The sequence below is a fragment of the Macrobrachium nipponense genome, chromosome 44 (genome assembly GCF_015104395.2).
Source record: "Macrobrachium nipponense isolate FS-2020 chromosome 44, ASM1510439v2, whole genome shotgun sequence".
NCBI lineage: Eukaryota > Metazoa > Arthropoda > Malacostraca > Decapoda > Palaemonidae > Macrobrachium > Macrobrachium nipponense.
In genome coordinates this window covers 6217039-6232567 of record NC_087221.1, presented here as the reverse complement: position 1 = coordinate 6232567, position 15529 = coordinate 6217039, and the positions used below count along the sequence as shown (strand labels likewise).

At 38.3% G+C, this 15529-nt stretch overlaps 1 protein-coding gene across 4 annotated transcripts in view; it reads right to left on the bottom strand.

Annotated features, from left to right (window-relative positions):
* Window positions 1-1613: 1613 nt before the first annotated feature.
* The window catches only part of LOC135204011 (gastrula zinc finger protein XlCGF8.2DB-like), a 62593-nt gene continuing 48677 nt past the window's right edge, over window positions 1614-15529 (bottom strand). For 3 of the 4 annotated variants that reach the window (XM_064233935.1, XM_064233936.1, XM_064233939.1), the window contains 2 exons: window positions 10092-10347; window positions 1614-5369 (listed from right to left, as the gene is read on the bottom strand). In XM_064233935.1, the coding sequence (XP_064090005.1) occupies window positions 3487-4587 (1101 nt within the window). In that variant the 5' untranslated portion in view covers window positions 4588-5369; window positions 10092-10347 and the 3' untranslated portion in view covers window positions 1614-3486. The remainder of the gene's footprint in view (window positions 5370-10091; window positions 10348-15529) is intronic. The other variant, XM_064233938.1, reaches the window with a different exon arrangement.

Sequence of the window (15529 nt, the reverse complement as noted above, 5' to 3'; positions counted from 1 at the left end):
CAGTAAAACATTCCAGGTTTTAGAATTCTGGATGAAGCAATTGTAAACCTGTATTGACATAATTAACTTAATTGTGAAACAGCTGATTGCCGGCGTCATTTACCGTAACTGTAGAGCGTTTATTATGACCTCCGGAGAGAGAGAGGAGGCCCCACAGAGAGGTTGGCCTGGCAACCAACCACCCTGGGCCTCTTGCGCGATCATCCTTGCCCAGCAAATTGGACAAAGAATGAAGGCAACATTCCTTCTGTAGCATCTTGGCAGCCTTCCCCCGATAATGCTTCCTCCCTTCAAATTTCCCACACTGCTCCAGCGACCAAGAGCAACACTCAGCACAGGTCGATTCATGTGAGGGTCCTTCTACAAATGAGCAGAAGTTACCGCAATTCTTCCCGCCAACTCCCAGGCATACAGGCTGGGAGTAGTCAGCCTTTGAGGGCGTCTTGACTCGTGGGTTTGCATTATTGTATCACATACACACAATCACAATATGCACAATTATTCAAAAGTCAGAAAGATCCCACCAAGGAAAAACAGTTCAATGACAGTCAGGCAAGAGGCACAGCAACACATCTTCAATAGACAACGGCTGAAAACAAATTGGAACGTTTACGTCTGGACGGGACTCATGACTACTGGACAGTAGTTACCTGCCTAACTACCTTGTTTGAAAGTTCAACTGATGTTTTCCAGCCGTCATAAAAGTATTTCCTAATGCATAGGAACGAGGGTTTGTATAGTGTGTTGGACCAATGAACGTTTTACAATATAAATTTAATTGCATAATAAAGTACTTGAAAGGTATTGCCTGTCCTTACTACGCAAACAAAAGACTAGGTATTGCTTTACTTGTGGACTTTTCATTTAGTCCTAGCTGTTAAAATTAGGACAACAATTAATACATATAAGTCAAAGAGACAACAAAGACTAGGCATTAGATCTTTTTGCTGCTCATTCAATTGTAAACATTTAAAAACTACTGTTCATGATCCCCCCCCCTTTCTCTCTCTATCATTGTTTAGCCTTCAAAGGTAATGCCAATTGGAGTTTTGCTTGGCGGCAATCAAGGATTGATATCCATACCTCTGAGAACTTGGCATGTGTCACCTTGTTTCTATAAACTGCTCACATTCAAGAGTAAGAACTTGACATACACTACATAAAACATAAAATTTAATATTCTTTAATGGAATGTAATCAGTATAATTGCATTAATCAGTATTTTCAGTAAATAAGGTGCAATACATATTTAAAAGTCAACCAGTAATATATGATAGCCTAAGCTCTAGTAGCTCAAGATGTTTTGGAAGGGGTAAATTTTTTATGCCACACCAAACAACAATAATGCTGTAATACCTCTTTAACAAGATTTGAATTAAATGTTTATTACATTTTTAGTGCGGAAGCAACAAAATGCATTACAATAAAGCAGCTACTGTCAATATCAAAATAAGCATGATTTGACATACATAGGAGTATACATGTGCATATATACCTATACATGTATGCATCATGATGCTGTGCATTTGCACTTATCGAGAGAGAGGAGAGAGAGGGGGGGGGGGGGGGGGGGGAGGGGGGGGGGGGGGGAAGAGAGAGAGGAGAGAGAGGAGAGAGAGAGAGAGAGAGAGAGAGAGAGAGAGAGAGAGAGAGAGAGAGAGAGAGAGAAATATTTCATTGATAATTTTTGTATACACTTATTCAGTTAATAGTGCTATTGTGCAGTTTGGTTTTCATTGTGTACATTATTGTAGTGTATTCTGTATTGTTTATAAGCATATACTGTATAGTACCGTAGTCACAAAACAGGTAAAAAAAAAAATATAGAACAAAATGATAATTTTCATAATACAATTACTTCTTTGGATACTTAATTCTGTTAAAGTTAGCTAATATCTTTGCACAACAAGGTGCGATTGGCATATAAAATAGAAAGAAAATTAAGCTTGGTTAACCAGTTAGGACCACCTCTGTAATCATTTGTTTCCCAGTAGATGGCATTGTAATGTTCACATTATTTTCAGAATTCTTCATGACCACTCAATACCAAACAACAGTTGGGAGTTGGAGTTGGTGTGTGACGACAGTCGGTGCCGTCTGCACAACACTTACAGAGGCAATAACCAGGAGGAGCTGTTTCATCACCAGGCTAACTCACCTTAGAAATTTAAGCAGCGGAAGAGGAAGAGCCCCCTATTACAAGAAGGGATAATTGTCATAAGGTGACAAATCCGAGGCAAAACAGGGAAAACTAAATAAGAGCAGGGGAAGGTCATCCCGCTTGGAGGACAATACCAGGTGTGAAAACAATAACAGAACTGATGCCGAGCTCAGACCTGCCGGGGCAAACATAAATGTCTGTATCCCTAAATAACTCTACAGTTCACACACGTACCTATCACGCCAGAGGTGGTGGTGAAGGGCATAGTAGACCTTGGCTCAAGACGTCATGGTCTCTGTCTGAGGAGAAGACAACAGAAGACCAACAGACCCAGAGGGCTGGCTACAGACAGCAAAAGGCACAGTAGAAAGAGTGAGAGAAGAATTAATCCAGGCTACCAGGTAGGCTAATGATGGATGAGAAGCTACACCAGACGACAAAAGTAAAAGACTGGGTAAGCTTATGGTATGCCCTAATGAATTGTCTAAATAAACTAGCATCTTCATTACTTCACAAAATTTTCATCCTCTCATCAGCCAACTCAACATCTCCACATACAGAAAACCACACTTGTGCCTCAACAGCTAGGCTAACAAAGGCTACATGGTCATGCACATCAAACCATTTGGTTTACAAAACTCTTTCCTATATAGCTTAAAGCTTTCATCTATGCTTGTTGTAGATGACATAATGCAAAAACAGAAAGCAGGCATAATACTGTAAAGGAGATGAGTCAGAAATCATCAAAATTATTACTAAATGCCGATTCACACTGAATGTATAAGGACACGGCATGAAGAAAGAATGTACACAATCCAACGCCACCTGATGAGAAACAGGTAATTGCGTAGACAGTCCTAGCGGCCTAGCAAAGCATTACTTTTCCACAAATTTTTTATCTCCACAAGAGCCTTAGGTCTACTATTACATTACATAATTGAGGGTTTACTTTAATTGGCTACTTTCCTGCATGAATTCTCATGAACCATAAGATGTTTCCTGGAATATGGTTTCCCACATTTTTGCAAATGAATGGCTTCTTTCCGACTTATTTTTAATTTTCAATTTAAATCAGGGGTGCAATGGGCCCCCAGCCTGGGGTCTATGGTTGCACCTCAATATTCCACTAACCTTATATCCAAGGGCTCTTTTCAGGGTGTTTACCATTCCTTTGAGGGCAGCAATCTGCACCTCATTTATACTTGGGCAACTTTGTATTGCCTGAAGATATTTTCTCAGGTTTTTCTGTACAAGTCCTGTTGCCCCTACCACCTCAGGTATTATTTCCATTTCCTTCAGTTCCCACGTGCTTTTTAGGTCATTCTTTAGGTCTTGGTATGAATTCTCATATGCCGTGTAAGATGATGACTCATGGAAAATGCCTTCTCACATTCCTTACATATGAATGGCTTTTCTCCAGTATGAATTCTCATGTGACGTGTAAGTTCTGGTTTCACGGGAAATGATTTCCCACACTCCTTGCACTTGAATGGCTTCTCTCCAGTATGCGTTCTCATGTGAACTGTAAGATTTGGTTTCTTGGAAAAAGCTTTCCCACATTCCTTACACGTGAATGGCTTGTCTCCAGTATGAATTCTCGTATGACGTGTAAGATCTGGTTTCCAGGAATATGCTTTCCCACATTCCTTGCAGATGAATGGCTTCTCTCCAGTATGCATTCGCATATGCTCTGTAAGATGTTGTTTCCTGGGAAATGCTTTCCCACATGCATTGCACATGAATGGCTTCTCTCCAGTATGCATTCTCGTATGACGTATAAGAGCCGATTTCTGGATAAATGCTTTCCTACATTCCTTGCATGTGAACGGCTTCTCTCCAGTATGCTTTCTCATATGAACTGTAAGACTTGGTTTCCACGAAAATGCTTTCCCACATTCATCGCATATGAATGGCTTCTCTCCAGTATGCCTTCTCATATGATGTGCAAGAGATGATTTCTGGGAAAATGCCTTCTTACATTCTTTGCACGTGAATGGCTTCTCTCCAGTATGAATTCTCATATGTTTTGTAAGGGTAATTTTACTAGAAAATGATTCTCCACAATCATTGCATATGAATGTTTCATCTCTGGTACGATTTGTGATATGACTTGTAAGATTAATTTTCTTGTAAAATGCTTTCTCACAATCAGTGGATCTGCAAGGCTTCTCTCCATTGTGACTATTCCTTCTTTTTTGTTTGCAGACTTCCTCTTTGCAAGTTAGTGATTCTTTTTCATTCACTACTGAATTCATTTCATATGAATACTCACCATCTTCATTAGGATCACAGAATACCTCAGGTTCTATTTTGATGTCCATAAATGGTTCCAGAGACAAAAAATCACCACTACTGGTTTCATTAAAAGTAGCCATGTTGCCGTTTTCTTCATTTATGGAAGATGTGATAATGCACTTCAGTTTCATTTTTCAAAGGAAATTCTAAAGAATGTTCTGGATTCATTCTTGTCATGTGTCCAACATTCAAAAAATTTTCTTCTCAATATGATCCAATTGGTGAATCTATTTTAATCAGTACTGAATTTCTTTTAAATAAATTTTCATCACGTTTCAAAGAACACTCAAAGGCCATTCTCATGAATGTTCTGGATTCATTTTATCTTTTTGTCCTTCAATGTTCACATCTTTTCCCCAATATGCTACAGGTTGAAATCCAAGCTCTGCACTTCATATCCTTCAACCTAGTGCATGCTACTTGCTTTGCAAAGCACCAGCACTCACTTGCAGCACATGTGCCGCATTGTCACACTACACTATCCAGAATAAGATAGTCATTTCTTTCTGAGTAGCATTATTTAAGATTTCCTTAGGAGTTTCATAAATCAACCTCTATATTTTCAGTAAATACATAAAAACATGCAACAATGACACATAACACTGTTCTGTAATGGGAATGTGTTCAATTGACAGACCTCAACACAAAATTGTTTACAAATGATTATCCAATAAATGTTATAAACTAATTACAGTAGTATCTTGAACTACAACCAGATTTCACTGTTGATGTATGAATCTAATATTCTGAACAGGCTTTAAGTTTATCTTTAAAGTAAGAGTACAATAATTCACTGTTGTCTCTTACACTTTAAGAGCTATTGGTAACGTTACCAGTATGTAGTACCACTAAACACAAGCATTCCCAAAATCTTGATACTCAAAACTGACGAAAGGTTTTTCTGAGGGAGAATCTGAAATCAAAGAATGCAACACAGAGTTAGGAAACATACAATAATGCCAGAACTGAAGCATAATAAAATTTAATTCAGGTTCATATAAGCATCACAGGCTAATGGACCAAGTGATTTATTTGATAATGCAAATTTGAAAGTAATTTGTATTTTTCCTAACATACAAACCAGAAAGTCTTTACATAGGGATTTTGATTACAACACGAGCTGGAACTGTCGTTAACTTTGAAACAATGTTGTTAACTACCGACAGAAGACCTTGTGGGGGCTTTTCAAGTTACACAAATGGAGCAGGATACTAATGGGAACAGATTTGAAAGGATTTTTAAATAAAACTGATTTTCCTTGACCTAATCTATTAAAACTGAACTAAGCCCTACTTAATATTACCCTGACCACCTAAGAACCTAAGCTAAAATTCCTTAATCATAATATTACAACGATACTGCTAAATTGTTTACTTTCCTCTTGTCCGCAGCTCCTTCTGCAGAGCGCCTCGCCTCTGCTTGTTCTTTTCTAATTCCTGAATCAGTATTTCCAGCTGCTTGTAGATGCATAGGCTGGAATTGTTGACCTCCCTCAATGGCACTGTCTGTTCAAGTACTCAATTTCTTGAAGTTGATCCTCGATAACAGCCTGTTGATGCTTGAGGCTCAACTCCAGTTCCTGATTGCACTCCAGCAAAGTCTTCCCCAACTCAGCAGCCAACTACAGGTCAGATTCACTGGTTGAAAAGGGGCCACAAAATCTGTAGGCCCTCGGCATAGCCAGCATACTAACACTTCGCTGTTGGGCTCAGAAAAAAAAAAAAGGACCACAACCAACTGGCAAAACTGTCTCTCTCAGCTCCCACCATTGAGTACAGCTGAAGGGGAGCCTCAGCTCTTACTCATAGCCCAGTTGCCATGATGTTGACCCTGCAATGTTAATTACTGTAAACTTCTTTTTATGGAAATGTATTTTATATGGTTAGGAGAGCAAAATTAGCTTGGTTGCTACTTGCGCAACATTCAGCATTTTTCAGAATTCAAGATGGCGGCCTCGGCTATCTTGAATTTCGACCAATTTTAAACTTTTCATCTCGATGACATAAAAGGTCGTGTAATAACTTTTTATGGGTTTTCCAGGATGGGGAGATACAGGGTCAATGTCAAGGTCAAATCAAAGGCCAAATTTAACCTAAATTCGGGGAAAAATCACCTCTATTGACCGATTGTGTATCAAATTTATGAAAATTGCAATATCGACACCCGTTTTATATATCATATCACCCCCTAATAGCTAATGGTTACAATAAAAGGAAGTAAAGGCTGAGTATTGGACCGTATCTTCCCGATATCTCAAGAAACGATGTCACAATATTGTGTCCTGCGCATTTATTTGTAATGTATTACCATTCTCCCTATTGTTTGTCCACTTTTATTGCCCGTGGCAGGGAACCCTGTGGTCAAATTTTGTCGCCACAGCAGTGAAAGAGTTAAGAAAATAAAACGCATATGCATTTAAATTGATTTGTTAACCATTCTGATATACATGCAAGTATATATAACAAGTAAATAAAGTGTACAATTATTCATCATCCACATCCCCTCCATCACATTAGAGCTACTTTTCTTTGTCTGTATGTTAGCGAGATGTTTTGCTTGTCTTTTCCTCATTGACATGATGAAATTCTTGCCGAAACAAAGATAAACATATGTAAAAGCAAGCTAATGTTAAGAAGAGAAACTCGAACAGGTACATTACATGAGGTTTATGCTCACACTGAAAGGCGGTTGATAGCCAACTTCCTTTCTGCGACTCATGGAATCTCTACAGATGCCATTGCTCACAATTTCTTTGACAATAATTATCAAAATTTACGATAACAGAAGAAATATTGCATTTTATTGTATGGATCAAAGTTCTTGGCTTATTGAGTTAAGTTTACTAATTACCCTGTAACTACAAAAGTAAGAGGAATTTTGACGAAATATTTCGTATACGTATTCCCCATTGCCATATGAAGCTCCATGAATTTTTTCATGACTGCATTTTTCGCCCTATGCCCCCATAAATAAGGATTCCGGCCAGCCCCCTTAACACAAAAGTTCCATAGCTCAATCTTTCGACTGTTTAACCACTTCCCGCACTCTACAGTGAGGGACCCTTATTCGCTTTCTCTAGATTCGCAGATTTCTCTATGGACCATATCTACCCATTACTGGCAGGTAATTCTCATATTCACAATATATTTGCATATTTGCAGTATATTTTTCCATGAGAAATATCCACAAATTGTTTTTTTTTTTTTTTTTTATCAATTTCATCATAAAATGCACTTTTTGTGATAAAAAAAAAAAAAAAAAAAAAAAAAAAAAAAAATTTTAAGAGTAGTTTTCTTGAGTTTTAGCTAACAAAATAGGATGTTCTTAGCATTTTCATAGGGGTTCCAACTATTCGCGGGGAAGTCTGTTACACATCTGCGAATATGGGGCCTACTGTACTCCCATGCTAATGCACCTTTCCATAACCAGAGTTAATTTCTTACTCAATTAACAGGAACAGAGGTAAAAGGAAATTAAAGAGCACTGGTCAATGGATTCACCTTTGGCAAAAGGAAGCCTCAGTTATCACAAGATTTTCATGACATAGTTGAGAGGGCTTCTGTGAGCTCTGGATATGATTCCCATAGTCCATGCAGTCAATTTTACCACGCCCATTAAATGCTGACACAGTGACACATCCCGTGCATGAAATATAAGGATGATCTCAGACCTGTCGAGACCAAGACTATCAGTTATGTCGTGTGCAAGGATGAATCGCATGCCCTTTCCAGTTCCAAATTGTATCCATATCTGAACAAAGTTTCTGAGAAGCAGTAACTCTAAGCACCACAACATCTGTACTCACAGTTCAGATAAGGATTCTACTACGGCCTCGTTGTACTGTATTGACAGCATGTAGTCAAATTAGTAAGTGGTGATGTAAGAATGTCCTTTTTCAAGTGTAACTATTAATTCCTTGTTTTGGTTATCAAATTACTCGACGATCTCCTTTGAAAGAAAGTTTTCAAGTTCTACTATTTTGTTCTCCTTTACTCTAAGAAAATTTTGCAATTGTCCAGGAACTGTTGGAGTTACCAACTCTGCATATTGTTGTCAGCCGGCTTCAGCATCTGAAGAATTGCTGTTCCAAGTATGAAACATTTGACCTCAGGACATTGATAATTTACATGTTTAATTTCATCAAAAAAGTCCAAAAGATCATTATCCTTTATTGGAGCTTCTCTGCCTTGGACATTTCCCTCACATGTTTGACATGCAATGTAGACGTTGGAAAATAGATGTACATCATTTTTTAGTGAAGGATACTACCAGTTGCTTGTCTGCTGGCCGATTGCTTACTGTTGAACTGCTAAACAGATGCAACCTGTTGCAGGGAATGATGTCCGTCAAAGGCTTTTGTCGATCTGAGCTCTCATTCATAAGTTATTCTAAACCTTCCTTTCCAATTTTCATCACATTATGCACACTATGAGTGACTGATGCACCAACAATGTCTTAGTGTCAAGAACCAGATCAGATGTTTCTTCCAGAAATGGGTTGCCTAACTCCTCAACAACTGACAGAAGAGAGCTGACATTTTCCTTCAATGTCTTCCGTGTGGATTTATCTTGATCATGGTGCAATGATCTAGTTTTGCTGTCATGCGCCTTCTCAAACTCGTCTATAGCCTTGAAAATCTGGACCTGCGACCATCCATCTATATCATTTTCTGTAAACAATTTGAGCTGCCCGTGCAAGATGAACTGCATCACCATTGGCATCCTCTTCATACACCTTTTTCAAGGCTTGCCCAATATCTTCATCAAAGATCAGTAAAATCTCTCTGCCCTTTTTGTTTGTTTGTTTGCATGGTGTTTTAACGTTGCAGGGAACCAGTGGTTATTCAGCAACGGGACCAACGGCTTTACGTGACTTCCGAACCACGTCGAGAGTGAACTTCTATCACCAGAGATACACATCTCTAACCCTCTCAATGGCATGCCCAAGAATCGAACTCGCGACCACCGAGGTGGCAGGTCAAGACCTTACCGATCACGCCACTGAGGTCTGCCCTTTTTGGTTTCTCTTATATCAGGAAAATGGGGAAGATATCTCTGCTGGACTCTTGTGGATTTCAAGCGGCTCTCCTGTTTAATTCCTAGTTGGTTGAGCCTGGAGGAATACAAATTTGACATAAAAGATAACTTCAATACTGGAGCAGTGGTTTTGTCATCCAAGCGACTCTCTATAACAAAGGTCACAAGTCCTGCAAAAGCTATGCCATGGAGTATGTTTTCCATTTGCTCTGGTTTAACTATAAATGCACGATAATAGAGTGAAGGTAAGCACTTTGCATTATATCTTGACTCAAGTGCAATCATATCTCCACAACTCAAGACATCCCAACAAGTCACCATCCTCTAAGTGCAGCATTCTCTCGAACTCTTCTTTCTGTTTTGAATGTTGATATCTAATGAAGCTTACCTTTTCCAGGTGGCTTGTGGCAGAAAAAAACAGACGCCGTCAGATATAGATGATACACTACTTGACATACTCCAAATACTACCAGTATGCTTAGAAGCATTATATAAGCTTTCACGGGTATCATCAAATGTATTTTTCTAACGTTTCCTTGCAACTCCAGTTTTGTATTATTGAACTTAACTAATTCTGAAGCATTGCACGAGGTACTTACCTAATTCTGAAGCATTGCAAGAGATGAGAGCTGCCTCGACAACATCCCCTTCATTTAATATGTCAATTTGAGGCGGTTTTCAGTCAATGTTTTGTACCCAGCCAGTGCTGATTCACCCTTTCCACCTTCCTCTTTACTTGGATATTGAATGCTTTCACTAGCTCCTGGCAAAGGATTCACAGATCCCAGTCAACTGAGACTGGTCCACAAGTTTAATGTGCTTTGCCATCTTCTACTTCAGCAACACATTATGCACCTAAGGAAAAAAGGTACTGTACAGAGATTACAAAATAGCTTTGGGTATGGGAGCAGCTATGAATAAATTTAGGTAAAGGGAAAATTGAGGTGAACTAACATGCAGACCAGGAGTAACACCTATAATTTATCAACATTTAAACTTCAAGTTCAGGTTGACTGAGCTATTATTCTTATTTGCATGTGACATGTACACATATTCCTTGAATTGCATTGATATCTCTATTATTCTATTTGTGAGATATACACCATATTTCAATAAACATATATTACACCAATGGATTCCTTGGCCCCAAAAATATAGGTATAGGTAATAAAATAATTGTGATATCTGTTCTTATGAAGAAATTCAACAAAACAGATCTGCCATACTGAATGCATTGTAGTATTGTGTGCGCCAGGTTTCATGCTTTTAAGGGTAAAGGCCCAATGACCATAATTTTGAAGCTAAGACACCCAAATAAAAGGGGAATCAACCAAATCATGGTTGAAACCCCTAAATATTAAAAATGGAGGAACTGAGACATAAGGAAACATCAATCTACAGACGAAGACTGTGAGGTAGAAAAACTCCAAAGAAGGTGACATACAACCGAACATCAGCAAAGATGTCACAGAATGCTGGAAGTAAATACTTTACTGGATGGGTGGGTGGGGAAGGTAGAGTTCTTGCATGATGTCAATATGCAAACGTGACGACCGCCAAATCAGACTGCACAACACTCAAGAGGCGACTGTCAAGAAGTGAAAGCTGTTCCATCACCAGGACACCTCACTCTACATAAGTGACAAAAGAGGAAGAGCTGCTATTATGATAAGGAATACTGTTATTGTCACCAAGTGACAAATAAGAGGCAATAGAGGGGAAAACTGAGTAAGAGGGGGAGGGTTATCGTCCCCTCAGAGGATGATACTGGCTGAGCAAATGACAACAGAAGAACTGACACATGGCTCAGAACTACTGATGCAAATGTAATATGTCTGTATCCCAAAGTAACTACCAATTTACAAACACACATCAATCTCACCACAAACCAAGACTGAGCGAGGCGGTGAACGCGACCACCAAACTTGCAAAGAACTATCCGGAGAATACGACAAACCTGAACCAGGGAGATGGCTGAGAGAAGTGACAAAGGGGGGCACAGACCTTGGTCCTGAGATATGCCACAGTTCCTTATCTGCCGAGAGGACTAACAGACCCAGAGCAGCCCAAAGGGAGGGCTACAGACAGATGATAGGGCTTTGACACCACTCTCCTTGGGGGGATACAAAAATGACGAATTTTCTAAGTCAATTTGTATTTTTCATAGCTACAAACCTTCGGTCTTAACAATAGGATAATTTTGTAGCGCCTAGATGGATCCAGTTAAAAGGTCAATCATAAGTGGGTGGGGATCTTTGCCCTTATAATATAAGGTCAAATTTCTACCCATAATAAAAGAATAGGCTAATGTAGGACGACGAGAAGCAAAACCAGAAGACAACAGGAAAATACTGAGTAGGCTTATGGTGTCCCCTAACAAATTGTCTACATAAACAATCAGCCTCCAGCATCTTTTGATATTTCATAAAACTTTCATTCTCTCATCAGATCATTATTATCTTCACATCAAGAAAACTACTCTCATGTCTCAACATCTAGGCTACGTGGTCATGCACAAACAAACCATCCTGTTTCCACAAACTCTTTCCTACACAGCCTAATAACTTTATTCCTGCTTGTTGTAGATGACATAATGCACAAACAAAAACAAGCACAATACAGTACAGAAGAAAATAAGACAGAAATCAAAATGATTACGAATGCCAAGTTACATACAGTCTACATGAGGGAAGCCAATCGCATGCAAGAAATGTGGGGAAAGCATTTTTCTTTACAAGTGGTCTTACAAAACATATGAGGATTCATACTGGAGAGAAGCCATTCAAGTGCAAGGCTTCTCTCCAGTATGAATTCTCTTATGAAATGCGAGCTGAAGTTTCCTGGAGAATGCTTTCCCACATTTCTTGCATAGTAATGATTTCTCTTGCTTCTGTTTTTCTTAATTTTCAATTCATATCAGGGGTGCAATGGGGCCAGGCCTGGGGTCTATGGTTGCACCTCTATATTCCACTAACCTTATATCCAAGGGCTCTTTTCAAGGTGTTTAACATTCCTTGAGGGCAGCAATCTGCACCTCATTTATACTTTGGCAACTTGGTATTGCCTTAATATGTTTTCTTGGGTTTTTCTTTATAAGTTCTGTTGACCCTACTACCACAAGTATTATTTCTAATTCCTTCAGTTCCAATGTGCTTTTCAGGTCTTGATATTTTGTTATTTTATGCGTTTCAGCTCTATTGAGGCCAAAGTCACTGGGTACTGACACATCTATAATTTTAACAGTTTTTTGCTTCTTGTTCCAGATCACAACATTAGGTCTTAGAGCACCTTCCTCTATACATCTTCCCCCAACTGGAGGTGATTGAATCTGGTTCATGCTCCTTCCCACAATTTCTTTCACTTTGATTCTGTATTCTTTACATATTTTCCAATGTATATACCGTATATTTCTGTGTATAAGATGACCTTTAAATCCTAAAATTCACCCCTAAAAATTGGTGGTTGTCTTATACTAGTTCTACAAATCAACCATTGACTTCTGAGATGTGTATCGGTGGGCTAGCCTTGGCTTCGGTGCAATAACCACCAATGTACATGAAGATTCACATTATATGATATAAACTGATAAAGGTAATAAAACTATTTTTATCTTATATATTATTGGCATATCTTCATAAATAGCCTATTTGATGAATAATTCTATATCAATGAACCAACTTTTATCTATGCGATCTCAGCTTAGAATATGTAAACATCGAGTTATGGTTGCTCTCACTCCAACCTTTATCTTTCAGTAATCTTTCAGAAATTTCAATGATAGTGTAATTACAGTAGTAACAACTTAGGATAACATAATATTCATATTTCATTAAAAGTTTCTCATTCATATGACAAGTTTGATCACATATGCCACCATCATTGGGATTCCAGTCTGGTTCTGGTGAGTCAACTGGCTTTGTCATCGCTTTCATAAAAATCATCTTCGGCATCATCTATGGCATTTTTAAAATTATTTCATGACACTTTCTATTTTCATGTTCCCCTGTGCTTTTATAACACAATCGCAGCGAAAATCAAGTGAGGCAGGATGCAAAGCTATTTGTAACTGTTTCGAACAATCCAGTCATATGAAAGATAATTGTGTACAAAAATTATCATTCATTATAGTATTGTTATTATTAGTGGTTGTATGAGAATGGCGATGAAATGTGAACAAAACTATGGTTTCCCTTTTAGGCGGCGAATGTACAAAAAACATGATATAGAATCGGCTTTGTTGAACCCAGCTTTGATAATTTACGAAAGAAATGGATCACTGAATTAAGTTCCATTCAACAACTAAAGACTGCGATGATGTCAGTAAAACGCAATCAGGTGGTTATTTTAAGACTGTAAACAAAACCAGAATGCAAATGGCACATTATCACTCTTTATATATTGTAATACAATAATACATGCAATATGATTATATACAATATAACAAGTTTTATTAAAATTATCATTATTCTCATTACAACTATTATTCGACTTTTGCAAGTGGATAGCTATCAGTGTAACAACCTAACTGAGGCAATACTCTCTCTCTCTCTCTCTCTCTCTACATCGACTGTGATACCAATGATACTCCTCCATCCTCCAGTAAAAAATTCCAGGTTTTAGAATTCTGGATGAAGCAATTGTAAACCTGAATTGACATAAAAAACTGAATTGAGAAACAGCCGATTGCTGGCGTCATTTACTGTAACTATCGAGTGCTTATTAAGAGCTCCGTTTAAATTGTCAAGTTGTTAAACCCTGCCGATTCTCAATGGTGGCTTCCATAAGTAACAATAAAATACATTTTTGTTCATCTCACATGCAATGGAGATCTCAAGAAACAATACTAGTAAATTATAGCTCCAGGTTATAGCCGAGACTGAATAAAACTAATAACGGCCAGGCACAAGGGACGTTTGGAACTGGAGGTATCGCACCTAATACTTATACAATGAAGTAACATGGGCACATTTTCAACCAATGAGAAAAGATATCTCCAAATTATATCTCTTCCAACAACTAATGGAATTAAAATATCGATAATACTCAATCAGCCGAGATTTTGAGAATGTAAACAATATAAAATGCAAATGATGTACATGATGATGTTTATGTTTATATACTCTATTTTTTCCATCTGTCCACCCGCCTATGGTGTTTTCGTATGGTACCACTGCGTCCCGGGCTTTAAATGGTTACGCTATGTGTAAGTTTTAGGTAAATAAAAGGATATCTGGGTGTACATTTTCAACTAAAGTGTTTTAATAATTTACTGTATGCAAATTTACACCATTAATATTCAAAATAGGATATTGTTATTATTGTTAAATGTAAGCTGCCTTTTCGGGGTGGCGAATGGAACAGCCAGACGCAGCGGCGGGAAAATTGCTTCTCTCGCTGTTCACTACACCAAGATGTCAACTTTATTTGACCACAAATACTCTGCTACTCAGCTACGTGATACTTCATTACACGCAAGTATTCAGTACTATATAATTTTAATTTTTATAAAGTGCGTCTCAGCCAGATACGACAGGACGTAACTCGGTTTGGCATCCGTTTCATGGAATTTGTGGAAATGTTATTTTTACACTGACCGTATGTGGAAAGGAGAAAGCTCTGGTCGTACTGCTTTTTACTTAAAGCTGTCATCTATTCACTAAAGTCACTGGCATCAATATCATTGCTGTTATTATAGTGGATTCACTTAAACTGGAACCCCAAAAATGGTGCATCTTGAACGAATCACAGTTGAGCAAGAGGGGGGAGGCGGGTGGAGTGGGTTGTTCTGTCTCCCTCTCACACTCCCTCTTTCCTGGACCGTAATACAACTTATTCAGACAAATCACCTGTTCACTTTATTCTTATGAGTAAGTATTCGTTTTTCATCATTCTTTCTTGAGACTGTTTTTCAGCAGAGAATATTAGGGTGGTAATCATACATACAATATCTTTTTGTCGAGCAGAGTTATAAGGAAAAGCAATTAAGGATTTTTGTAACATAAAAGTGTCTGCTGCTACTGCATGATTCTATGGTAAT